We start from the raw sequence: 27,644 nt of genomic DNA, 5'->3' as shown, positions 1-27,644 counted from the left end.
ATGGACCCCCTTGAGAAGCCGATGAAGACTGTGGAAATAGGAACAGGTGCACGTGAGATGTCCTGTGGTGAGGAACGCAGTCATCCCTACAGTACTTCTCACGAGTCCTGGAGGAGAACGCACCCAATGCTCTCACCCCCACCCCCCGCCCTGTAGTGAGCCGACTCCGTCTTGGACAGAAGAGGTACACAGCGCACTCAGCTGGAAGCCGGAAGAACTCTTGCCGGAGGCTGGCTCTGGGCGGGGTCCAGGTGTCCCTGAAGGATGGACAGTGTTGGCGAGGGAGCGATGAGAGAGCCGCGAGAATCTTTCTGGTCACCAGCCAGGCGCCTCTGCTCTGGGGCTCAACTTTATTTTATAATTAAAATAAGTGTTTGGGGGACGGTGCAGAAGTGGCATTTGCCTGAGACAATGATTTCTGATGACAAATTACTTTGATGCGTAAGAATTTCCCGGAACATAGATTTGTAGAAGACTCCTGCATAACCCTTATCAATAGTGATTGAGGTGGGTGATTTAGATGCTTATCAGATGGGGAAGGAAGGTGTCCTTAGCATGCAAAACAATGCTTTTAGCATAAAAAGGGTGAAGTTACTTCTTGGTGACCAGGGGCTAATATCTTGTTTGTTTAAGGAGAAGTGTTAAGGAAAACGAGTCTTTCAGGAAACACCTTTGCTCCCATAATCACAAAAGAAGAAGTTCCTCAATAGGTTCCTTCACAGGGTGCAATCAACATATTCAAGGCCAGAATAAGTCACTCGGAATAGAATACTGATCACAAATGCCTTGTGGGGGCTGGTGCTCCAAGCAGAAACAATTGGGTGGGGGTGGATATCTGTCCTTAACTCTAAATTAGGCTCTTTGTCTCAGAGCCAGCCTCATTGTAACTCTTGTGTTCTTAACCCCCTTTATTATCTAAGTCTTGGATCTGCAAGGTCCATAGGAAGAGCCTTTTGACAATCATCCACAGTTCTTTCATCTAAAATCTCTTTTGAAAAGGCAGGAATATGCTCTTCCTTATGAGGAATCTGTGTAGGGAATATCGGTCTGATCTGGAATATTGTGAGACCTGGTCAATACCCGCAGGCTCATTTCCAACATGAGCTAGTAGTTGCAGAAGGAGATACAGTTTTCGTTTCTCATGGCAGGAGCTGTGCAAACACTGCCATTTCCTCGCTGTGACTGTCATCCAGCGAGGCCAGTGCGGCTCCCAGCAAACTCTGACCAGAATCCATGACCAGAACCCAAGTCCATGACTTGTTCTGTTTTGCCAAACGGAGTGGGTCACTGGTGTGAAATGCCACAGGCAACGTTTGCCCATGATCCTGGGGTCTTCCGTCCAGACATGAAAAGTTCTGACCAGTGATCAGGAAGGATGACCTTTGAATCTGGACATTTTTACATTTTAGAAAGGATTTCTCTCTTGTCTCTCCTTCTCCCTTCTGTTCCCCCGCTTTCTCACCTAGAACACTTTTGTTTATAGGACTCATCCCCCATTAAATGGTATATTCCTCGAGCAAAGAGACACAGTTGGTTTCTTTCCATTTCCTCACTGCCTGGAGCCATGTCCGGGATGGTCGGCACTTGCTATTGAATGAGTGCAAGTTCACCCTGCAAGGAAAGAGATTGGAGAATGAAGCTGTTATTAAACATGTTGTTCCATGGGGTGCCTGGGTGGCTCAGTCAGTTGAGCCAGTCTGACTTCGGCTCAGGTCATGATCTCGCGGTTCGTGGGTTCGAGCCCCGCGTCGGGCTCTGTGCTGACAGCTAGCTCAGAGCCTGGAGCCTGTTTCGGATTCTGTGTCTCCCTCTCTCTCTGATCCTCCCCTGCTCGTGCTCTCTCTCTCTGACTCTCAAAAATAAATAAAAAAAAAACCAACATGTTGTTCCACAGCTCATGTTCTGCCCTCAGAGATGATCTCTCGTGAAAAGCGTACTGCCCCACCTCAACCAGTACGTTCCACTGTTTCGTATAGGCCACCCTCTGGAGCTCAGTGTGGTTCCACACTCACTGGAGGCTGTTACACACGTGCATAGGCTCTTCCTAACATTCAACTCCACCTTGGTGGGCGGTTCTGACCCACAATGGCAGCCAGTGGGGCCAGACTTCAACAGAGAGGCTTAGGAAGAGTATAACGGCACACTAAAATGTCAGTTTTATGAAAGCTCAACATGTTTTTAAGGAAATGGTTGACAAGATAGAGGTCATCTGGGACTTTATGGAAAGTGTGTAATAATATACTTCTAAGTATTGCTCTCCAGCTGCCTCTCAGAGGTTTTGATATGTGTTATTTTCATCTTCCTTTAGGTCACGCCATTGTCTAATTTCCATTGTGATTTCTTCTTTGACCCGCGATTACTTAGAAGCGTATTTCTGAATGTCCAGAATCAGGGATTTTCTAGTTATATTTTTGTTGCTCGCTGCTAGCTTCACTGCATGGGGGCCAGAAATTGTGCTCTATATTATTTAAGTTCTTTGAAACTTTGGACACTTGTTTTCTGAGCCAGCATTTGTAATGGTCTGGGTATGTTTGCTTAATTTTATTTTTCTAATGTTTATTTTTGAGAGAGAGAGAGACAGAAAGAATGTGAGCAGGGAAGGGGCAGAGAGAAGGAGACAGAATTGGGAACGGGCTCCAGGCTCTGAGCTGTCAGCACAGAGCCCAGTGCGGGGCTCCAGCTCACAGACTGCGAGATCATGACCTGAGCTGAAGTCAGACGCTTAACCGACTGAGCCACCCAGGCGTCCCTGTAAGTTTACTTTTTTTGCAATGTGTCTGATAACCCCAATACTGAAGTCTTGTGGGTTGTTGGGGGCTTTTCTGTTTTGTTTTGTTTTGTTTTGTTTTTGTCTTACTTGTGTCATTCAAAAAACATTATCTCCATATGTGCTAAATATTGTATTTACAGAATAGCTTGCAGAAATAATCTGAGATCTAGGCTTCCTCCAGAGGTGAGAATTTATGATTGGTCCCGCTAGGCACCTAAAGCATAGGCAATGTGTGATTGCCTCGCCTCAGTTTCCAAGAGATGGTTAGGAAGCCTAGCGGCCAAGCCTGATTCAGTTTCATCCTTTTTCCTGGTGTAGGGCTTTGAAGTTCCAAGGCAAAACAAAGAGATTCACCAGGAACTTCCCCTCCACCTCTCCCCACCCCAACTTTTCCCCAGGTGGATCTTGAACTCTAATATCTATTCTGCTAACCCTATAAAGCTGAGAAAAGCATGGCCAGAGGAGAAGAAACCTATTCCTTAGCCTCCATTACACATTGAATCCTGCCCCGGTAACTCATTATCTTGGTGGCCACCTGAGTTCTTCAAGCAGATTTGTTTCTTTTTGTTTAGTTTTTCTCGTTGTCATCAATGAGCTAGTAGAGAAGGCATGGGCTCTTACAGTAAGAGCAGGGTATCGATAATTTTTACTGAGCTCAAGAAAATAAAGGTGATAGAGTTTGTACTCAATGTGGTGAAGCAATTCGTAGTTATTATTATATAATTGCAGTTGATCCTCAGAGAAAAATGGCGGTTATGGGCACTGACCCTTCTTTTACCTCCTGTATGGTTGAAAATCCATGTATCACTTTTGACTCCCTCAAAAACTTAATGGTCTACTGTTGACTGGAAGTCTTACTGATAGCATTAAGACTTTGATTAACACATACTTTATATGTGTTATATAATGTATTCCTTTTTTTTTTTTGAGAGAGAGAGAGAGCAAGTGAGAGTGAGCATGAGTTGGGGAGAGGAGCGGGAGAGCGGTAGAGAGAGAGAGGATTTAAAGCAGGCTCAATGCTCAACATGGAGCCCCACTCAGGGCACAAATCCATGACCCCAGGATCATGACCTGAGCCAAAATCAAAAGTGAGACACTCAACTGACCCAGGTGCCCCCAAAGTTCTTTTTAATTTCATTTTTTCTTACCTTTCAAGTGAAGCAAATATTTTAAAAAAGTTTTTGTTTATTTATTTTGAAAAAGAGAGAGAACAAACAAGGTAGGGGCGGCNNAGGGGCGGCGACGGGGGGGGGGGCAGACAGAAAATCAGAAGCAGACTCCGTGCTGACAGCAGAGCCTGGTGCGAGGCTCAAACTCATGAACCACGAGATCATGACTTGAGCCAAAGGCGGACACTCAACCAACTGAGCCACCCAGACGCCCCCGAAACAAATATTTTCTGTGTGTTTGCCTAGTAAATATATCCGTTCTTGGGTCAGTTGTTTTTTCATATTCCGTGCCTGTTTATTGATTGGCATCTCGATGTTTTTCACAGAAGTGAATTAAGATGAAGCCTTTACTTTCATATTTGTTAGGAACCATTTCAATAGTCCCATACTACCATTTTGATTTCAGTGTTTTCCACTGTGTAGATATTTAAAAGATTGGATGTATCCTGAAGCACTCTGCTCTTTCCCCTTGTTGGTGTTTCTCTGCCATAAAAGTGTTGTGGTTCACAACGGGATTTGTGTGACAAAGCAAACAGAAATTATACGATTACTTTCTTACGCAGAAGGAAAATCCTGACTAACCAGTTTCCATTGTCTGTGGAGACATGGGGACAGCTGGACCATCCCCACGAGGGTACCAGAGCCCCTCAGGGCCAGGAGCGACATCATCTTCCGGCTCAGGGCTCAGGCTGGTTCCTCCAGCTTCCACCTGGCCCCCAAGTTCCGCACCTGGCATATGAGGACTGTTTGGCAGGGGTACATAGCTCTACGTGACTTGAAGGGACAGGTTGCCACCAGCTGACACGGATGAATGACTCGTTTCCTTATTTCTCACTGACCTTATAAATTGCATTTTGGCCATTTCTTGAATGTTCCTCAAATACAGAATAGCAGACTCATATGAGTATAATTTTCACCAGTCCCCACATAAGAGCATAAAGAGTGTAGTTTTAACACTGCAGCCCACTTGTAGTTATTGGATACAAATTTGGCTGCTTACTATTTTATTGGTAATGTCCCACGAAACACTTCCTTGTCATGACTGACTCACAAACCAGTCCTTAGCTGGAACCAGGTTTAGTGAAATCAGAGCTCCAAAGCTGAGACAGGTCTGATCACGTGGTTGAGCTTGAGTACGAGGAGTACGAAGAAGTAAAGGTGTATATTCTATAACTTGATTAATTTAAACGCGTCTATCTTTGTCTGAATGTCATTTTATTATTATTTTTTTTAATGTTTATTTGTTTTTGAGAGAGAGAGAGAGAGACAGAGCATGAGCAGGGGAGGGGGCAGAGAGAGAGGGAGACACAGAATCCAAAGCAAGTTCTGGGCTCTGAGCCATCAGCACAGACCCCGGCGTGGGGCTCAAACTCACTATCCGCAAGATCATGTCCAGAGCCAAAATTGGATGCTCAACCGACTGAGCCACCCAGGTGCCCCTCAAGAAAATAGATTTTCACAGAATTTTTCTTTCATGTTCCAACAGGTGTGAATTTCTACGGGTCCTCAAGACTTCAGTTTTACTCTTAGTACTTGTCATTGTGTTTTTGTGGATATGTGGGTGGGTCACCTCCAAACAGGGACCCCCTCATTTTGCTCTGGCTGACCAGCCACTGAAGCTTCTGCCTGAGGAACGTCTCAGGAAACTCTTTACTTACGATGATCTCTGGTGAGGTTCAAGTTAGTCCACATTGTTCTGATGTCTACATTGCTCACCCTATGGTTTACTGTGCCTTCTTGTGCCCACTTATAGTCACTTCCCTGCCTTCCCGAGCCTGTGCCTGTTGCTAAAGTGAACCAAGCTGGGGGGCCCAGGAAAGGGTTTGGTCTGCAGGGTGCACTGCACCGACCAAAGTCCTTTTAAACTACGAAGGGCCCGTTTGGCCAAAATTGTAAGAAAGATGCAGCCTTTCTATCCCGCTGGTATTCATGTGACTCAAGTTTAAAGAAATTTGGTGCAGGGGATAATTCCAGAGAGGGGACCTTCTCCCCCTTCTCCATCCCCTCCCCTCCCCTGCCCCCTGCATCTCTGGGAGATGCTCCTGCTGGGATTCTAGAGCAGGGCATGGGTGGGTATGGGAAGGAGATTCATCCTGGGATTTAGATGGCCAGTTCTCTCCCGCCCACAAGCCCCCCTCCTGACCCCCACCCGTGTTCACAACCCTTTTCTGGTTTTAGGCTGTTCCCGAAAAACCAGTGCAAATGTGAAGCCCCCCAAATGCAGGGAAGCTATAACTTTCAGGATGCCTATGGCCAGAGTGAACTCCCTGCAGTGAAAGCGAGGAGGCGCGCTGAATTCAGACACTTTCAGAGGAGGTAATACAGACCGTGGGGGCTCCTGGATCTCTCCTATGTCCTGAGGGTGCGGGTCCCATTGCAGGAGCCCCAGGGGTGGGGGGTGGGGGGGACTGTTAGGAATAAAGCAAAGAGTGTGAACTGAGGAAACTGGTCCATACGTGAAGATGTACAAACTTTGCACACCTCGAACATTTAGTAAGAGACGAGCAAAAAAGTGAAGATGGTCTGAGGCGTCCGTGTGGTGGGTGCCACGGCCTCCATGCACCCAGGTCCTCACAGCAGGTGGCCTTGTGGTGTCACCAAGTCACACCATGAATTCATCTGTATGTTGAGAACGTACTTTCCCTCTGCTGCGTGCAAGGCCCGCAATTACACACTTGGGGCGTATTGACCAGGATTGCTGGTTGAAGAGAGCAGCGATCGATCCTGGTGGAAATTTGGGGGAGGGATGTTGGGACCTCATCAAAACCAGAGGTGGTAGGAAGACCAGACCGAGGCACCAAGAATGGGGAGGAGCACGGGAAGGCTGGACAGTCCTGCTCTTCTTCCCTTCCTCCTCTTTCTTTCCTTCCTTCCTTCCCCTCTCCCTCCTCTTCCTCCCTCCCCCTTCCCTCCCTCTTCCTTTCTTCTTCCCTCCCTCCCTCTTTCCTCCCTCCCTCCCTCTTTCCTTCTTCCTTCCTTCCTTTTCCTTCTTTCCTTTTTTCCAGCAATCACTTATGAATTATGGCGGAAAGCATGCTATAACAAAACCCAAAAATAATGGAACCATGATTAGAGACTTGAACTCTGGAACAAGCTGGATGCCAAGTTACTTGACCTCCCAGTACTTAAGTATCTTTACATGAAACAGAGCAATAGAGATACTTCTCTCACAGGCTTACGAAGGCTTGTAATGAGCATTGTGTTAACATAGGAAGAGCTACTATCTCATAAAGGGTCTAAAAATATCACCTACTATTATTGTTGTAGTTTCCTATTCTTACAGCTCTTGGAGGAGATATATAACTCATTAAAAAACACACCAATCACCTAAATATTAGATCGTTATAAGTGCTCTATGGAGGTGTAAGTTAAATTAGTGTGGTAGAGTGCTACTGAAGGCATAAAATTCAATGGGAAGATGAAGGAAAGTGACCTTGAACTCTTGAGTTGTATATCAGGCAAGAGTCCCCACCATCTCCTGTTAAGGAACATCTCAGAAGGAAGAGTTAATGCAGGCCCAAAGCCGGGACAGGTGGCGGTGGGCGGGGCGGATTTTATAATGGCCCAAAGGTAAGAAAGCAGGTGAAGGCTATTGGAGCCTTGTCGGTCAGGGGAGGGCAGGTGACCGATGAACCCAGAGAGAGACCAGTCATTGTAAGCCAGGAAGAAGGGTGCGCATTTTGCTTTCTGAGTAGTGCAAGGAATTGAACCGTTTTGTAAACGTTCATGTATTTATTTCGAGAGAGAGAAAGAGCACGAGAACTGGGGGAGAGGCAGAGAGAGAGGAGGGGAGGGGAGAGAGAGGGAGGATCCCAAGCAGCCTCCGAGCTGTCAGCACAGAATCCTACGCAGGGCTCAGTCTCACAAACCATGAGATCATGACCTGAACCTAAATCAAGAGTCAGACGCTTAACCGGCCGAGCCACCCAGGCGCCCCAGAACTGAGCAGTTTTTAAAAGCAGCAGGTTCTTATCTGAGATACTTTTGTAAAGTCAGATTCTGGCTTTTCAGGGCAGAGCACATAGTAGGGAAGGGGTAAGGAAGGCGAGGAGGCCTGCTGCGTGGGCAGGTGGAAGGCAACTGCTCCTTGTACCGCCGGATGAATGGTCCCCAGGGGCTTAGTTGACTGAGCCTGAGTCATGAGTCAAGGAAGAGAAAGGGTGAGTAGGGCCCCTCCAGGTTTGCTTTTGGGAATCAACTACCTCCCCAAACTACGTACAAATAGAAGACTCCCCAGAAAAGAGATGGGGGCACCGACAAGGGGCAGCGTTGGAAGTCAAAGAGTCTGTGGATAATACAACAGGTGGCCGTGGCGTGGATTCGAAGCCTGGCCACACCTACCTGTGCGAGGAGCCGTAGGGCTCTGTGGTTAACAGTGTGTCCTCGGCGACCCAGCCAGACGACCTCGGACAAGCTGCTTACCCTCTTCTGTAAAATGGGGACAATAATAGTATCTAGAGTTGTTGTGGCCTGTAATGAACTGATACACGGAACTGATACACAGAAGGGCTTAAAACGGTACCATGGACAGTAGAAGACATGAAGTAGAGACAGAAGACTGTATGAACACCCATAACGTGACGTGATAAGCTCTCACGCCACGCGGAAACCGCGCCTGGCTCTGTGCTCAGTACCAGCCTCTGCTCGCCTCCTGCTGGCGTGGCTCCCACGGGCTCTCCCGGGCTCTCTTTGCCACTGCCTGTGAGGTCCCCGTAGTCGGGGACGTGAGGTGCCTGACACAGAGTAGGGCTCAACGGGCATCTATAGCATGAGTGGGCGGTGGGAGGGGAAACGCGTTCGTGGAGGAGGATGGTTTCTGTCTCTGCCCAGGGCAGTGCAGGGACTGCTGGCTGAGAGAAGGCGTGTCTGTTTCCAGCGGGGTGCAAATTGCAGAAGGTGCATGGTGAGGGGCCCGGGAGAGCAGGGAGGGGGCTTTGTAGCCGCTGGAAAGTGTGAGACGGGAGATCCGAGAGGGATCGAGAGCGCAGGAAGCAGGTGGCTCTTAGGAGGGGGTGCTGGTCTGGAGGGGGCCGGGTGGAGGGTTATTAGAGGGAGCTGACTCCAAACCGGGAGGGCCGCGTCCTCACCTGCCCCTCCTTCGCATGCGGAAATGCCCAGCTCTCTTGGGATGGTCCCTGGCAACACAGGTACAAAAACAAGCAGAGCCCAGTGATCATGGCGGACGTGAGCTGGGTCTCATGTCATCGTGGAAGCAGCCAGGGAGGAAGAAGGTCAGCCCCCCAGCAGCACCTCGGAACTTTCTCAATTAGAGAAAGAAATTCATGCTGGGTCTCCTGGCCTCTCTTTGCCTCTGCCTCGTGGACTTGAGGTGCCTCATGGAGTCGCCCCCTCTGGGCAAGGGGCTGAGTTAGGTACAAGACAGAACTGATCTAGATTCTGTGCCCAGTGGAACAGAGATACAGTCAGCATCCCTTCCACCCTCCACCTCACCGTCCCGGCCGCTGCCGTGATGACACAGGGCCCCAACTCCATGCGCAGTGACTGTGAGCGGGCTGTGGCCCACGGAATGTGTCCAGCAACCTCTGCGTGGAACTCAGGAGTTCAGTCTCAAGCTCAGTGTTACAGGACCAGTCAGGGGGAGGGCTGGGGGAGGTCTTAGCAAGGAGAACAGCTTCCCATTCTGGGAATTCCAGAAGGGATTGTTCAAGAAGGTGGCATTCAGGGGCGTCTGGGTGGCTCCGTTGGTTAAACATCTGACTTCGGCTCAGGTCATGATCTCACGGTCCTCAGTTCGAGCCCTGCGTCGGGCTCTGTGCTGACAGCTCAGAGACTGGAGCCTGCTTCGGATTCTGTGTCTCCCCTCTCTTTCTGTGCCTCCCCCACTCATGAGCTCCATCTCACTCTGTCTCTCAAAAATAAATAAATGTGAAAAAATTAAAAAAAAAGAAGGTGGTATTCAGAGCTCACCTCATTTCTGTGACTGGACAGATGACCTAGGATTCTAGTTATGGGCGTCCCATCCTCCAGGAAGGGGACTTTCTTGGTCTCCTTGTCTCCTTTGTGGCACAGAGCCAATGTGATCATGCAGAATAAATAACCCAGAATCTTCGGCCCCTGGTGAATGTCTATACCACTCTCTGGTGGGTAATAAAATGGAGATGGTTCATACCTTACATGCTTTCCGCCATGTGAGAGAATCCAGCAAATCCCCATTTGGAGATCACATTATCCTCGGCCAGAGAGCACATGTCTGATGTGGGGAGGCATGACGGGGGTCCCGCGCCCCCGCCCCCCACCTGGATTCTCTGCTTGCTCTGTCTGTGCCACATCGTTGTCTGTATCCTTGAAACTGTCTTTTTTTTTTTTTTTTTTTTTTTTTTTTTTTTTTTTTTTTTTTTTTTTTGAGAGAGAGAGAGTGCATGAGAGCAGGGGAGGGACAGAGAGAGAGGGAGAGAGAATCCCAAGTAGGCTCTGTGCTGTCAGCCAGCCAGCCAGGTGCCCCTATTTCATTGTTTTAGAAGTTGCATTTCCCTGATTAATTTTGAAGCTGAGCACATTTCATATATGTATTCGCCATTTGTATTTTCTCTTCGCTAATTGCCCAGATACATCATTTTCCATTTTAAAATGTTATCTCTTTTTTGTGTTCTCATAAATATTTGCTACAGTAGTCTAATCTTTCTTCCAGGTGATCTAAATGATACTCTTGGCTACACTGGGTCCCTAAAGGCTGCATTTCAACCATGTTACCTTGGTCCCTCAAAGAATCAATCTCCCTGGATTGTTATGTGCTCGCCCTTGACTGAGGTTGTTATAACAGCAAAACCATATGAAGATTGTCACAGTGTTTGCTCTGAAAATATCAAGGCAGCAAATCACGTTTCCTATGATATATTTTCTTTTTTGAGTTCAGTGTCAGGAAAAAGCTCATTTGCCTTAGGAGTTGTTTGTTTTGTCCTTTTGTTAATAAGACCAGAGTACCGATTGCCCGTCCATTTATACCCTGGCTACCAGGAAGTTCACATGTGACCCTGGCATTCGGCTACCGCGGCTGGCTTGTTGGCTCCTAGGGTCTGATGATTTTGTTCCTCCTTTTTTGCTGGTTGTGATTTTGATTTCGTATGTGCTTTGTTGTAAACTGCCTCAATTCCTTTGTGGAATTCAGGGCCGGAGGGAAGAGCAGGGGTAAAGGAGGGAGGGAATGGAGGGGTGAACAGGACAATCTACTTTCACTCTCTTCCCGCTGGCAGCACAAAGCTCTGGCCTCGGGCACCACATGAAGTACTGACCAGGGAGGCACATCAGAGCGGCTGCTAACTGTTCCGGTTCTGTTCTCTGCAGAGAAGGGCTGCCCCACTCACCGCCGCTGCTGGCTCAGCCCAACCTCCCCTTTGGGTACCCGGTCCATGGGGTAGAGGTGATGCCCCTGCACACAGTTCCCATCCCAGGTAGGTTCGTCTTCATCTGGAGCCAGGCCGGGCAGCTTTCTTAACCCCTCTGAAGCAAAAGTGGGGAGCGGAAGGGGACGGTCGGGTATGGAGTACCTCTTGTCTACGCGGCCCAATGCAGGAAGCTTGGCATGATTTCACTGAATGTTGGTTTCACCGTTTCCACCATTGGGTATCACCCTTAGTAACTGTGACCTCCCGGGGGACTCGAGGTAACAGAGAAGAGGACAGAAATCGGTGTGCCTCCAGGGCTCTCAGGATGTCATTGGCTTTTTGGTGTCCCTTGAATCATGGGAGGAGGCCAAGATGAGCCCATCTCCTGGGACAGCATACCGAAAAGAATATTTATGTCAGTTACAACGCCTCTCCACCGGGGCTTTCTAGACACTTCCCTGGTTCAGGACCACATCGCTGTGAGGTAAATGTCATTTTGCCAACTTCACAGATGACGTGGGTGAGTCATCTGAGGCCACACAGGGAGGCCATATTTGAATTAGAACTTGACTTAGTCAAATTATGGTAAAAGGGATGGATTCTAAAAGAAATGCATTTCGATGAACTGCTAGTGTTTTTGAACAGTCATTTTGAAAATGACTTGATGGTTTTGGATGATTTGCCATTTTGGATGATTTGCCATTTTGGATGATTCTTTTTTTTTATTGTAAAATATGCATATCCTAACATTTACCATATGAATCGTTTTTAAGCACACACGTTTGTGCCGTTAAGTACATTCTCATTGTTCTGCAATTGCCCCATCATTCCAGGACTTGATCTTCCCCATCTGAAACTCTGTACCCATTTAACATTAACTCCCTTCCCCCCACTGCCCCTGGCAACCACCGTTCAGTAGAATGCCTTGTCTCTCTGAATGTGACTATTCTCGGAACCTCGTAGAAGGATGATCCATTCCTTATCCATTGCCACCTTCCCTTCAGTAACAGAGCCGCCTGGAAAGGGCTGGATTAATTCACAGTCCCCGCCCAGTGCTGACGGTGGCCATCGGAGGCTTTAGAACCACTGGAATTTGAGGACATGGGACACCCCCTAACAGAACCCCAGGGAGAGGGGAGTGTTCAGCAAACGCCCTGGATAGGAGGGGACACCTGAAGGGATTCTGGAAAGATGTGTAGGATTCACCGGGAGGGTAGCGAGCACCAGGGAGCCATTGGTACCCTCTCAAATGGTGTTTTTTGATCCTTTTATCTGTGTCCTCCAGGTCTCCAGTTTGAAGGACAAGACGCCCCCTCCTATAAGGCAAGTCCCCTTCCCAGCCCCTTTTTGCACTTGGCATCCTGTCCACGCCCCGCTCACCACCTACGCCCCCTTCCCCAATGGCCGCTGGTCTCAGATTTTGACAGAGCCCTTATCCAGATTAAATATCTGACATGAGTCCAAGGTGGGGAGAGGAGAAGGGGTGCCTCCAGAAAGCATGATTTTCATGAACTCCAGTAGCTGGAGTTCCAAGGAGGATTTCTAAAGACCTGGGCCATCACAGATGCTGCTGCTTCTGCCTGCAAGAGGAAGCTGTGACCACGGCCACGGCCACGGCCATGGCTTCTGTGCATGTTGCCTCTGTCAGGGTGAGCTCCAGCAAGACGCTCTGTGCCTTGCCTTTCGTTCCCCACTCAACACAGCTCCAAATCCAGCTCACACGCAAGCATGCACGTATAGCTGATGGGTGGGGTGCAAATGACATCCAGAGCCCTAATCCGAAAAGGAGTCTGGGAAATGTAGTTTTAGTTTTCCCACTCTGCATGCCAGAGGTTGGGATGGGTGATGAGTGAGCAAATCTGCAGAACTACTCAATGCTCCGATGGACTTCCCCCCTCCCAGCAAAGCACTCCCCGCCCCACCTCTGCCTCTTTCCCGTACCTTCTGTACCTAAATTATTGTATATGCATCATGATAGACTTTTTGCTGATCTCCCCCACTAGAATATAAGCTTCTGGAAGGTGGAGAGTTGGTTTTATTCACGGCTCTTTTCTCAGTGCGTAGAGTTTGGATCTCGGAAAACTCCTGCCGGCTGACAAAAGTGTTTACAGCAGGCTTGACGTAATCCAGTGTACCTTTCATAAAAGATGCCTGGTGGCACAGAGGACGAGGAGGCTGGAGAGGAGAGGAGCTTTAGGGAGTAGCAACGGGATGGAGAGAAGGGGACCGGTCCTAGCCACATGTGGAAGGTAGACCTGACAGACCCTCAGAATAGGAATGACTTCCATCGGGGACTTCAGTTGAATGGATGAAGGTGCCAGTCACGAGGCACGGAGAAGTAGGGAGAGAGTGGAAAACAGGTTTATAGAGAAAAATCAATAGTTCAGCTGCAAAGATTTAACTTTGAGTTAGTTGCCTGTTGGATTTCCTGGCAGAGCGACCAGCCAGGCAGTTAGGTCTCAGAGAGATGTGAGCTGGAGACCTACATTAAAAAATTTTTTATTTTTGAAAGACAGAGACAGCACGAGTGGGGGAGGGGCGGAAAGAGAGAGAGACAGACAGACAGAATGCAAAGCAGGCTTCAGGCTCTGAGCTGTCAGCACAGAGCCTGGTGCAGGGCTTGAACCCACAAACTGTGAGCTCATGACCTGAGCCGAAGTCAGACACTTAACCGACTGAGCCACCCAGGCGCCCCTGGAGACATACATTTTTAATCCATCAGCATATGAATGGTAGTTAAAGATGTCTTCTCTAGGAACACCTGGGTGGCTCAGCTGGTTAAGTGTAAGACTCTTGGTTTTGGTTCAGGTCATAAGCTCGAGGTTTGTGGGATCGAGCCCCATGTCGGGCTCCGTAGCTGAACCAGTGTGGAGCCTGCTTGGGATTCTTTCTCTCCCTCTTTCTCTGCCCCTCCCCCATTCATGCACCTGCTCTCTCACTCTCTCTCTGTCTCTCTAAATAAATAAATAAATAAATAAGTGTAAATATAGGAGGAGGTAAAGCCACCTCTTCTATAATGGGTTGAGTAGGAAGAGAAAAAGGCACAGACCCAAACCCTGAAAAACTCCATTTGGAGGTCAGGTTGAAGAAGAGGCAATTAATGTCCAAAGAAGTGGCCAGCGGCAGTAAGAAGGAATCTGGGAGAATGGTATCCTCTAAGCCGAAGGATAAGAGAGCAATGGCCCTTGCACACACCAAGCCCCAGTGCTTGATTCTACTTTGCTGAAGTTAGAGCTGCAACTGGCTGGGGAGCCAGACCCCAGCTTTCAGGAGCACCCGGGAGCGCCTCCTCTTTCCCTCATGTGCTCTGCCCCCTGCTGGCCATTCCAGGTATGTGCTTTTCCTTGGATTTAGCATCTTTCTCCCTCATCTACCCTAGGTCACCCTGACAGCTTCTCTGGGGACACTGAACACCCTTGCTGACATCCCGGACAGCGTGGTGCAGGGCAGAGGCCAGAAGCAACTGACCATCTCGACCAGTAACCGGAAGCTTTTGAATTTCGCCCTCCAGCACGTGACATACAGCAGCACGGTGTACCAGCTGCACAGGGTGGATGTGGGTGAGAGCCTGTCCTTGGATGGCGAAATGCTAGGGAGTGGGGGGAAGAAAACACCGGACCCTCTCCAAGTCTTCCTCCTCCAGGAAGCCTGCCTACATTTAGGATTCTTTCCTTGCTCCTGTTTCCAACCCTGGGTGTCTAAACATCCCAATTACTATACTCCACATTATCCCCATGTTGCCATTGACCCTATGGGATGACTGGAAGGCAAGAACACATACCTCTCTGTGAGGGAAGATCATTCATACTGTACACCCAGAAACCATCAGGCCCTGTTCCCCACTGTCTGTAGCTCTCAGCTGCGGGAGGGGAGGGAAGCAGTCTGTGCATCAGTATCTTGTTCTGGGCACTAACAGGAAAGAGGGATGTGGGGGAACTCCCAGCCCCAGGGACAGTGGCTTTGGCTTCCACTCCCATCTTAGTCTCCTGCCCCCACCCCAGAAATGCCCCGAGAGAACAATTCTTGCTGGTGACAGCCCCAGTTTCTTTCTGGATGAATTCAAGTCGCTCTTTTCTCTTTTGGGGCACCTGGGTGGCTCAGTCGGTAGAGCATGCGACTTTTGTTCTCGGGGTTATGGGTTGTGGGTCGTGAGTTCGAGCCCCATGTTAGGCATAGAACTTACTTAATTTAAAAATGGGGGGGATGGTCAGCAGATTGCTCCAGAGCCAGAATACTGGCAACAACTCAGGAGCCAGAATATTGGCAGCTTTATGGGGTCCTCAGTCTTATCCCAGGCAGGACATTCTCTACCAGATCTTGACCTTTGCTTCATAAAAAAAAATTTAACATTTATTTATTTTCGAGAGAGAGGGAGAGACACAGAGTGAGAGCCGGAGAGGTACAGAGAAAGAGGAAGACCTAGAATCCGAAGCAGGCTCCAGGTTCCAAGCTGTGAGCACGGAGCCTGATGTGGGTCTCAAACTCACAAACTGAGAGATCATGACCTGAGCTGAAGGTGGATGCTCAACCAACTGAGCCACCCAGGTGCCCCTTTTGACCTTTACTTCAAGTCAGCTTTCCTGGGGCAGCGTGGAGAGTGAGCCAAATGCGGCACTGCCCACCTTGACCTTATTTCTCCCTCCAGTGAGTCTGGAGTCCAAGTCCTCAGTGGCAAGATTTCCAGTGATCATCCGCCATCCTGTCATCCCCAAGTTATATGACCCTGGACCAGGTGAGGTCCTTGCACCTGGGGCTTGAGGGTGGGATCCTGTAGAGCTATTGGTGAAATTCGGAAGGGATCCCCTGTGAGGTGGAGGAGGAGAATGGATGAAAATAACAGCTCCAATCTGAATCCTAAAAAATAAGCTTTGCTTGGAGGGAAAAATCCTAGGACACCTTCTCCTATTGTCACTTAATCATATTTAATTTATTATATGGTTGTGCTTATTTTGAAAAAATAATTAATGACAACATCTTAATAAGTAATAGTCATAAAAACAGTGGTACTAGAGCGTGGCCAGATATAGCAATGGAGTCAAGTTGGAAATCCAGAAGCAGACACGTTGGAATTTTACCGTGTAATAAAGGTAGCTTTTCAGATTAAAGGGTAGAAAGATGGATTACCCAAAAAATCACATGGGACAGCTGCGGAGCTACATGGAAGATAGAAAGTTGAGTTTATCTTACTGCTCATATGAAGATAAAATCCAAATTGATCAAATATCTCATATTTTTAAGTTCTAGAAAAAAATCCATGGAGCTAAAAAAAAGAAAATAAGCCTAGAGTCTAAGACCTTTCTAAATATGTCACAAAACACAAAGGCCAGAAAGGAAAGACGACACACATAAAATACATAAAATTTTTCAATGTTTTTTATGGCAGAAACCCACCAAAAGCAAAGGCAAATGACAAAGAACAAATTGGGAAAAAAATATCTTCAGCACACATTAAAGTTAAAGGTTTCCTTTTCCCTGAAAGCACCTGTGAATCAATAAGAACATCTAATAAGCCAGGGCACTGGGTAGCTCAGTTAGTGGAACACACACCTCTTGCTCTGGGGGTCAGGAGTTTGAGCCTCATGCTGGGTGTAGAGATTACTTAAATAAATAAATGTTTTAAAAATATGTAATAAGCTAATGGAAAAATGTACAGCTCGATACAGATTAAATTCAGCAATACTTTCAGCCATTAAAATATATGCTCAGTCTCACGCTAAAAAAGGCACACAAATGTGAAATACATTCATATCAGAAAGGATTGGATGAGGAGTGGGGAGAAGGCATTCTCTTTTTAAATTTTTTGAAATCTTTATTTATTTTTGAGAGAAAGAGGGATGGTGCAGAGAAAGAGGGAGACACAGAATCCAAAGCAGGCTCCCGGCTCTGAGCTGTCAGCACAGAGCCCGACGCGGGGCTTGAACTCACAAACCAGGAGATCATGACCTGAGCTGAAGTTGGATGCTTAACTGACTGAGCCACCCAGGCGCCCCGGGGAGCAAGCATTTTCTTATAAACCCTTGGTGGGACATGTACATTAGCACAGCCTTTCTGAAAGCAATTTGGCAATACCTGTCAACATTTGGGATGCAGATTCCCTTTGGGCTGGCAATTGCACTTCTAGAAATGATCATACTCCACTTACATCGATGGGAAATGACGTTTGTTTGAGGTTCTTTATTGCAGCAAAAGCCTGAGCAGTGGGATGCACTGTTTAGATCAAGGGTGGTCCATCCATATCATGAAACCCATGCAGTGGCATTCTGAAGGAGGGGGAACACAGGACGAGGGTATTTTTCTTAATGCGGGTTCAAAACGCTTTTCAAGTTACAAGCAGGTACAGAAGAGAGGGAAGAGTAAGCTACCATGTCTGTATGTAAAAAGGAAGAGAGAAAAAAACGCACGTACATTCATTGCTTGATTAAGGAAAAACAAAAAAGAAATTGGTAACATTGGTTGTCTTCTGATTTCCTAATGGGGGGAAAGAGATGGGAAGGAATATTTTCATGGTATAACTTTCGATATATTTAGAATTTGGAACGTTGGCACTTTTTGAATGTATTATGTATATCTTCAAAATCTGTTCTATCCAAAGAGAGTCTATTCAAAATACAAACTGAATTATTATTTTTTTTAATGTTTATTTATTTTTGAAAGAGAAAGGGACAGAGAGTGAGCAGGGGAGGGGCAGAGAGAGAGGGAGACACAGAATCAGAAGCAGGCTCCAGGCTCTGAGCTGTCAACACGGAGCCTGATGCGGGGCCCAAACCCTCAAACCGTGAGATCATGGCCTGAGCCGAAGTTGGATGCTTAATCGACTGAGCCATCCAGGCACCCCACAAATTGAATTGTTATTTAAGAGTAACAGCATGAAATATCCAGGGAGAAGGATTTAAAATATTTGCCTAACACAATAACTATCTCAAAAATTAGAGAAACAAGTATGAGAAATTTACATAATTTTTTTCTTTCTTGGCTTCAGGTTTGCTTTAAAGATAAGGTGTTATCTTTAGATAGAAACTTCCACAATCTTATCCCCTTATCTTTCTGCTAACAACTGTGATCACATATATCTTTCTTTTCCTTGTTTTTGTACATTCCATGTGTAAATTTCTATTCACATGCGCATGTGTGCACACACACACGCATAGAGCATTGAGTGTGGTTCTATGCATTTTTGAGCTGTTCATAAAAGTACATAAAAGGTACAGTAGTACCTTAAAGTTCTAGATAGTGACCTTTGGTCAATCTGTGGCTTGTCATTTGATTTTGTTTCTGGCGTCTTTGGTTGTTTGAAAGATGTATCCTTTATTGTAGTAGAATTGATTGTTTTTCTAACTTTTGCTTTTTTACTTTTTCTTTTTTAATTTTGTATTTATTTCTGAGAGAGAGAGAGAGAGCGAGCATGAACAGGGAAGGGTCAGAGAGAGAGGGAAACACAGAATCTGAAACGGGCTCAAGGGTCTGAGCTAGCTGTCAGCACAGAGCCCCATGCGGGGCTTGAACCCACGAACTGTGAGATCATGACCTGAGCCGAAGTTGCATGCTTAACTGACTGAGCCACCCAGGCGCCCCATCTAGCTTTTGCTTTTTGTGCTTTGTTCAAGAAATCCTTCCCTACCTTGAAGCCATAAAGATCTTTTCCTGTATTTTTTCCCCTAAGGTATAGATTTGACTTTTCACATTTAGATATTTAATCCCCACACAAGTTATTTTTATGTGTGGTAAAGGATGCAGATCTGATTTTTCATATATGAATAGCCTATTGTCCCCCACACCGTATATGAATGAATGAGTCCATCCTCCTCCATGGCTTGTGTGTCAGACTGTCACATACCAAGATGCATATATGCAGGGGTCTGGATCTTGGCTTTGTTGGGTTGTATTGGACTGTATATCCTTGGGCCAATTCCGTAACATTTCAGGAAGCTGTATAATAAATTTTACATCTAGGGATAAATTCTATACTTCAGGATGACTGCACTCCATTGGCAGTGTTTTCTCATGTCTTCTTTTTTTAACTTTTAAAAAATGTTTTATTTATTTCTGAGAGAGAGACAGAGAGACAGCGTGAGCAGGGGAGAGTCAGAGAAAGAGGGAGACACAGAATCTGAAACAGGCTCCAGGCTCTGAACTGTCAACACAGAGCCCGATGCGGGGCTCGAACCCACGAACCGTGAGATCGTGACCTGAGCCGAAGTCGGACAATTAACCGACTGAGCCACCCAGGCACCGCCTTTCTCATGTCTTCTTGATGTTTTACTTTTCCCTTAGAATTTCAGGATCGCCTCCTCAAGGTCCTCTAAGATCCATCGAGATTTTGATTAGAATATCATAGAATTTATAGATTAATTAGAGACGAATGGACAACTTGATGAAGTTGAATATTCTCAGCCATGGATCTGGTATACCTTTCTGTATCATGGTTTCTGTTATAGTCTCTTCATAGGCTCTTCAATAATTTACTTTGTAATTTGATTCGTAAAGGAATTGCACACATTTTGTTGGATTTAGTGTTTGGTACCCTACATTTTGTATTGTTACTGTGAATTGAATCTTTTTCTTCTTTAAAGAAATTTTTTTTAATGTTTATTTACCTTTGAGAGAGAGAGAGACGGAGAGACTGAGAGACAGAGAGACAGCACATGAGTGGGGGAGGGGCAGAGAGAGAGGGTCAGACACAGAATATGAAGCAGGCTCCAGGCTCTGAGCTGTCAGCACAGAGCCCGATGTGGGGCTCGAGCCCACGAATGCGAGATCATGACCTGAGCTGAAGTTGGACGTTCAACTGACTGAGCCCCCCAGGCCCACCATATTGCTTTAAAGATTTTAAACATTCTCGTGTGAAATCATTTTCGGAGTTCTCTATTATCATCTGTCTATCTGGAACGGGTTCATCTGTACATGGTAGATTTCGTGGTGGATTCGTCGGCTGTTCTGGTTCATACCTAATTTTCTTTAGGTGTTTTGTAATTTTTGTTGGTGAGCTCATCTTGAATAGGAGGTTTTGCTTGCTTGTTTTGTTTTCTCTCTCCCTTTTCTCTCCTGACTCTGTCTCATGGTGATATCGGAGTTATTGAAGAGCCAGGTGCTGAGCCTGACGGCGGCGTGCCACAGGTCATGGCTGGGAGGTGGCATCATTTCTGTCTATGCCCAGAGGTGTGTGCAGGGGTGAGAGCTTGTTCTGGGGTTCCTGGCCTGACAGGTAGTATGTGGTGAGGGCTGGAGGGTGTGCAACCTAGTTCCATTCCGTGGCTTCTAGCAAAAAGCCCGGCTCTGGGGGCGCCTGTGTGGCTCAGTCATTTAAGCGTCTGATTCTTGATGGCGGCTCAGGTCATGATCTCAGAGTTGGTGAGATCAAGCCCCCCATTGGGCTCTGTGCCGACGTCATAGAGTCTAGTTGGGATTCTTTCCCTCCCCATCTCTCTGTGTCCCTCCTCCCTGCACAAAATAAATAAATACATATTAAAAAAAAAAAAAAAGCCTGGCTCTGGACCCACACATCTCTGGAGACACCGTAATTCCATCACCCCTCAGAATCAGCTTCCTCCGCGGCTTTGGATTCCAATCCAGCCCTGCTCACTCCTTCTCATTTCTGTTCCTTGGAACTAATGTGCGCTTTTGAGCATGGGTATAGCTTTGTATCTTTATTATTGCTATATATTTGGGGAAAAAAGGAATCTCCAACAGAAAGCTACACTGCCAACTTAGCCAGGAAGGAGTCCCCTACCTTGACCACATCCTATAGTAATTCATGCCCTTGGCTGTCTCTTAACTGTATAACAAAAGAACCAAGGTTGTCTTGTGGCCCAAGCAAAAGGAGGAAATGATTCACTTGACAGGCCCTTGAACATGATTTACTTGACTCTTTCCACTGAGCATCACTTTTCTCTCCCTCGCTCGGACCCAGGGGGAGCTGATGTAATGGCCAACAGGTATTCAAAGAAGAGATCTCTGGAATAATGACTGCTGTCCTTCTGAGAAGGAGCACTGCAGTCCAGTTATGGAGCACTAGCCTACAGGCCACGGGCAGGGTGATGGCTTTCGGCACGTATTACCTCCCATGGACCCTACCCCACCCAGACATCCACAGGCTCAGTCAGCTGGAGTGGCTCTGTGTTTGGTGACTACATCCCCAAAACACAGCCAGCAGCTCCAGTTGGTTCATCATGAGGCGTTTTCCATAGAAAAGCTGTTCCTTTCCAAGTTTTTTTACGTGTCACACGTATGCCTTAAGCTGGATGATCTGGTCCAAGGCTTCTGCTCTCCAGGTAGACCAACTTCCACTCATGTCTTACCCGGGAGAAAGACCAAGGGAGTTTCTCTCTAGGAGCACAGCTGGTGACAGGGCACATCTCAGGTCCTTTAGATCTTTCCTCCTCTTCCTGGGCCCCATGTCCCTCCATCTTGAACTGCTTGGTGGGTAAAGCTTTCTGTGCATCTCAACTCTGAGTATTAACAGGAAAGCAGGATGGAAGCCAAGTGCTGGCAGGCAAATATAAAGCAAAGCATTCACACAGACAGTAGGAAATGGCCCAGTGGAGCCAACAGGACGGGGAAAGAAATTCTAGAACGCAGATAGAAGTTCAACAAGTTGGATATGTTTTTAATATATTTATTTTCTATTCCAACTAATGAACTTGTACTAAGCACTAGCTGTGTACAAGAGACACGAGTCTCACGCTGACGGGTCGTGGCATCAAGAAATCACCAGAAAGAGCAAGTCGAGTCAGTGAGGCTTCCCAGGAGGCAGAACGCTGGCATCCACCCTTTCTTTTTTTCTCTTTTTCAATTTGTAAAAAAATGTATTGATTTTTAAATTTCCACCCAAGTTAGTTAGCAGATAGTGTAACAATGATTTCAGGAGTAGATTCCTTAATGCCCCTTCCCCATATAACCCACCCCCCTCCCACAACCCCTCCAGCAACCCTCTGTTTGCTCTCCATATTTAAGAGTCTCTTCTGTTTTGTCGCCCTCCTTGGTTTTTTTTGTTTTTTTGTTTTTTAATTTTTTGGTTTTTTTATTTCTAGGAGAGAGAGAGAGAGAGACAGTGTGAGCAGGGGAGGGTCAGAGAGAGAGGGAGTCACAGACTCTGAAACAGGCTCCAGGCTCTGAGCTGGCAGTCAGCACAGAGCCCGACGCAGGGCTCGAACCCACGAACCGCGAGATCATGACCTAAGCGAAAGTCGGACGCTTAACCGACTAAGCCACCCAGGCGCCCCTCGCCCTCCTTGTTTTTATATTTTTGCTTCTCTTCCCTGATGTTCATCTGTTTTGTATCTTAAAGTCCTAGNGGCTCTTTCCATACTTTGGCTACTGTCGATAGTGCTGCTATAAACATTGGGGTGCATCTGTCCCTTCAAAACAGCACACCTGTATCCCTTGGATAAATACCTAGTAGTGCAATTGCTGGGTCATATGGTAGTTCTGTTTTTAATTCTTTGAGGAATTTTCACTGTTTTCCAAAGTGGCTGCACCAGTTTGCATTCCCACCAGCAGTGCCAAAGAGATCCTCTTTCTCTGCATCCTCGCCAACATCTGTTGTTACCAGAGTTGTTCATGTTAGCCATTCTGACAGGTGTGAGATGGCATCTCATTGTGGTTTTGATCTGTATTTCCCCGATGATGAGTGATGTTGAGCATTTTTTCATGTGTCGGTTGGCCATCTGGATATCTTCTTTGGAGAAGTGTCTATTCATGGCATCCACCCTTTCTTGCCCAGAGAGGAAGCTCAGAGACCTGGTGACCATCGCCACCAAAACTTTCCTCCGTCCCCATAAGCTCATGGCCATGCTCCAGAGCGTTCGGAAGTTCTACCCAGACTTGACTGTGATCGTGGCTGATGACAGCAAAGAGCCCTTGCAGATTAAGGACAACCATGTGGAGTATTACATCATGCCCTTTGGGAAGGTATGTCCCTCGCAGATGGGGAGGCATCTGGGTCTTGGGACCCAGAGTCAGGTCTTCCTTGGATGCGGCTGCCTGAGTGGCCTTCCCAAGAAAGCATGATTCTGGGCCAGAGGAGGTGGGACTCTTCTCTGAGTCCCATTGCTGACGCCACATTCACATTCACATTCACTGGGTCCCTCTTACTTTTCTGCACTAATAAGGTGGTCAGTCTACCTTTCCCCCTTCTTGATGTGGACAGTCACTAAGGTCTTTCTAAGTGACTTGAGGTGTCTGACATCTGAAAGATTCCTGCCCTGCAGATCCAGTAACAGAGAACCTCATGATCTCTATGATTCCACCCAAGCTAGAGGTGCTCTCCCTCTTTCTTTTTCTCTCACCCCTTCCTTCAAGGACACACAGAAAGAAATGGGTATTATATATGCCATAGTGTCCCAGCCTCCAGCACCTTCTAGGCACCAGGAGGGGAAATGGAAGGAGAGCCACAGAGACTCAGTCCAGTGAAGAAGAACTCCAGCCTACCCTGTTGACCCTGGGGCCAAGAGAAGGACTTTCTGGCCTTTTCTTCACATTAGCCTTCGATTTAGGGCATCACTGTCCTTCCTCCAGCGTCTCTGAGACACGGGCTCGGTTTAGTCCAGGGGCTCTCAGCTGCTGTTTGGGGTGCAGCCCGGCTGTTGGGAATTTAGGAAGCTCCCAGGTGATTCTAACACGCGGCTGGGGCAGGCGACCACGGCTCGAACCTCATTCCACCTGCAGGGCTGGTTTGCCGGTAGGAACCTGGCCATCTCTCAGGTCACCACCAAATACGTCCTCTGGGTGGACGATGATTTCCTCTTCAACAACAAGACCAAGATCGAGGTGCTGGTGGATGTCCTAGAGAAAACGGAACTGGACCTGGTAAGGCAGAGTTGCTGGTTTTTACCCCCGCTGCCATCTGTGGAGACAGCCAAGAGAGGGAAGGGGAGGGAAGGGAGGAAGGGGGAGGAGAGGAAGGGCTCCGGGGAGGGCGAGGGGCTGATGCAGGACTTGAATAAGCCAGCACAGCTCGGGTTGAGATTCCCATCACACTGGGAATCAGGAGGTGTGCGGCCTGTTTCTGCCTCCGTATTGACTTTTCTTTGAGTGAATTACACGCCCCCTCCCCCACCTTAACCCTTGATCTATCTTTAAAATGGTGTGTTTCTGTATCACTTCTAACTTCCGCCCTGGATTGGTGTGAGGTGGTTCTGTCACACACCATTTATTTTTTAAATTTTATTATTTTTTAAACTTTTTTCAGTATTTATTTATATTTGAGAGAGAGAGACAGAGTCCAAGTGGGGGAGGGGCAGAGAGAGAGGGAGACACAGAATCCAAAGCAGGCTCCAGGCTCTGAGCTGTCAGCACAGAGCCCAACGTGGGGCTCGAACCCACAAACCACAAGATCATGACCTAAGCTAAAGTCTGATGCTTAACCAACTGAGCTACCCAGGCGCCCCTCTGTCACACACCATTTAAGAAAATGTGAACAGTATAAAGTTTTAAAAGCACACATAGCCTTATTGAGGTTAAAAGAAGAAGAACAAAGAAGGGGGCACCTGGGTGGCTCAGTCAGTTAAGCATCCGACTCTTGATTTTGGCTCAGGTCATGATCCTCGGGTTGTGAGATCGAGCCCTGCATCAGGCTCTGCTCTGAGCATAGAGCCTGATTGGGAATTTCTCCTGCTCTCTCCCTTTCTCTCTCTCAAAAAAGAAAAAAGGAAGAAGAAAAGAATGAAAACATCAAAAATCATTTCATATATAGTAAAGAAAAAGGCAACTATAGTTAATAACACTGTGTTGTATTCTTGAAACGTGTGGACTAGATCTTCAATCTTCTGGCCACACACACGAAGAAGTGATGATATGCTAATTAGCTTGATTCTGGTGAGATTTTCACAATGTATCGTATATCAAAGCATCAAGTTGTACACCTTAAATATGTATAACTTAAAAATATACATGTGCAATTTTTTTATTAAAACATTTTTTAAAATAGTTTATTTTTGAGACAGAGAGAGACAGAACATGAACGGGGGAGGGGCAGAGAGAGAGGGAGACACAGAATCTGAAACAGGCCCCAGGCTCTGAGCTGCCAGCACAGAACCCGATGCGGGGCTTGAACCCATGAACCATGAGATCATGCCCTGAGCTGAAGTCGGATGCTTAACCGACTGAGCCACCCAGGCGCCCCTATACGTGCAATTTTAATGTGTCAAAGATAGCTCAATAAAAGCTTAAAAAACAACAACAACCGGAAATGGATGGATAAGAAGGTCAGTGACATCGTGACCACAGTTATTCTTATCAAGGTGGACAGACCCCGAGGCATGGGGGTGGACTAAGATATCTCCTGGCTACTCTTCCAGAGAGCAAATTGCAGCAAATCGCAGTAGCCCCAGTGAGATAGAAAGCCTAGTTCCTGTCGTGTGAATGTCCAAGCTGGACCTTGACTCCTGGGTGGCTCAGTAGGTTCAGCATCTGACCTCGGCTCAGGTCATGATCTCACGGTTCATGGGTTCGAGCCCCGCATCAGGTGCTGTGCTGACAGCTCAGAGCCTGGAGCCTGTTTCTCATTTGTGTCTCCCTCTCTCTCTGACCCTCCCCTGCTCATGCTGTCTCTCTCTCTCAGAAATAAATAAAACATTAAAAAATTATTTTTTAGAAAAAGAAAGGAATGAAAAGATCAAAGGACCCAGCCAGTGTGTGGAAGGCGGTGTTGCAACAGCAAAAAGAATGTACCCAAGGGATAGTATGAAGGGTAGATACAGTACAGGTGTGCTTCTTGTTTTTATTTTTATTTTCTTTACATTTTTTAATGTTTATTTATTTTTGAGAGAGAGGGAGAGAGAGACAGAAAGAGTCCAAGTGGGGGAGGGGCAGAGAGAGAAGGAAACACAGAATACGAAGCAGGCTCCAGGCTCTGAGCTGTCAGCACAGACCCCGACACGGGGGCTCGAACCCGGGAACAGTGAGATGATGACCTGAGCCAAAGTTGGACGCTTAACCGACTGAGCCTCCCAGGTGCCCCAGGTGTGATTCCTGTACCCGATGTGGTTTGAAGTGTTGGGGTTCGGAGCTGACGGCCAAGAAAGAATTCTTGAGCCATCTTGGGTGCAAAAATGTGTTTTTATTACAGCATAAGGACAGGATCCTTAGGCAGAAAGAGCTGCATTATCAGTGTGAGGCGTGACTGATTGCCTAAGAGTTTCTATCCTATGGAGCGGAGGGTAATGTCAGGGTCCCGGGAAACTGAGTCTATAGGTTTCTGAGATTATGTTTTTCTTATAAATCATAAGGGTTGCAAACTGATGGAGACTCAGGTCCACCTGACAGTGACCTCTATTAACCATTTGTTTTCGTCTTTCTTTTCTTCTTGGGCAGGAGTGCCCGAGGAATGTCACACATATCCTGTGGCGGTGGGGGTGGGGGGTATTGTGGGGTGTTAACTTGTGCTTTGTCCTCAGCCTGCCTTTTGCTCGCTCGTCAGTAACTGAGGTTCAGTCCAGGAAGGCTTCCTGGTGGAGGCCTCATGAATATCAAGTCTGTGTTCTCTGACGTGCGTCTCTCCCCCCACCCGTCAGGTAGGTGGCAGTGTGCTTGGAAATGTGTTCCAGTTTAAGCTGTTGCTGGAGAAGAGTCCGAATGGGGACTGCCTTCACCGGAGGCCAGGCTCTTTCAGACCCCTGGATGGCTTCCCCGGCTGTGTGGTGACCAGTGGCGTGGTCAACTTCTTCCTGGCCCACACGGAGCGGCTCCAGAGAGTTGGCTTCGATCCCCGCCTGCGGCGAGTGGCTCACTCAGGTGGGGGAAAAGCTGAAAGACTGAGGAAGGTTGTGGCCTCTGGACTGACCTCAGAAGTCTGTTCTTCCCAAGGGCCATGCACCGCTAGGGAGCTCACGCTGTCTCTTGCTTCCCTTCTCCCCCTCACTTTGCCTCTTATCTCCCATCAGCGGCTCCCATGTGAGACGCCCTTCCCCTGCACCTCTGTCCCCCTCTCTCTCGTTCCCTTCTTACTCCCACAGTTCGGGAGCTCGTAGTTCCGTCCAGCCTGGAAAGCTGATCTGTATCTCTCTGCCTCTCCGGCCACATCGCTGAGAAATGTAGTAATTCCTTCGCACTCACCAGCCTGGCAGGTGGCTTTGCATGGGCTCAGCCTCCCCAGGGGTATAAACTGTGCCCTGCTCCNTTTGGTCTCTGGTTGTAGCTCATATTCTCCCTCTCTTCACAGAGTTCTTTATTGACGGGCTCGGGAGCCTGCTCGTGGGGTCATGCCCAGAAGTGATTATAGGTCACCAGGCCCATTCTCCAGAGACGGACCTAGAGCTGGCCAAGCTGGAGAAGGCCTACAACACATTCCGGACCAACACCAACGACCAGATCCAGTTCAAGCTTGCTCTCCACTACTTCAAGAACCATCTCCAATGTTCCACCTGA

At 47.5% G+C, this 27,644-nt stretch overlaps 1 protein-coding gene across 1 annotated transcript; it reads left to right on the top strand.

The window, feature by feature from the left end:
- Positions 1–27,644, top strand: B4GALNT2 (beta-1,4-N-acetyl-galactosaminyltransferase 2 (SID blood group)). Its single transcript, XM_077776869.1, has 12 exons — positions 1–52; positions 157–277; positions 5,426–5,608; positions 6,118–6,255; positions 11,242–11,348; positions 12,568–12,605; positions 14,662–14,842; positions 15,928–16,014; positions 23,002–23,189; positions 23,946–24,086; positions 26,792–27,011; positions 27,439–27,644. Exons 1-12 carry the CDS (start codon positions 1–3, stop codon positions 27,642–27,644), a joined length of 1,662 nt encoding a protein of 553 aa, XP_077632995.1.

The sequence above is a fragment of the Crocuta crocuta genome, unplaced genomic scaffold (genome assembly GCF_008692635.1).
Source record: "Crocuta crocuta isolate KB4526 unplaced genomic scaffold, BGI_CrCroc_1.0 scaffold352, whole genome shotgun sequence".
In the NCBI taxonomy this organism is placed as follows: domain Eukaryota; kingdom Metazoa; phylum Chordata; class Mammalia; order Carnivora; family Hyaenidae; genus Crocuta; species Crocuta crocuta.
The sequence above is the reverse complement of the archived record's forward strand: the minus strand, read 5'-3'. Positions and strand labels throughout refer to the sequence as shown.

Bases quoted from the DNA above. Each gene is read 5' to 3' on its own strand.
- B4GALNT2 (XM_077776869.1), top strand. From the start codon at position 1: ATGGACCCCCTTGAGAAGCCGATGAAGACTGTGGAAATAGGAACAGGT. The intron at 53-156 runs GTGAGATGTCCT...CCCGCCCTGTAG, and splicing joins GGAAATAGGAACAGGTGCAC to TGAGCCGACTCCGTCTTGGA. The intron at 278-5,425 runs GCGAGGGAGCGA...ATGTTCCAACAG, and splicing joins CTGAAGGATGGACAGTGTTG to GTGTGAATTTCTACGGGTCC.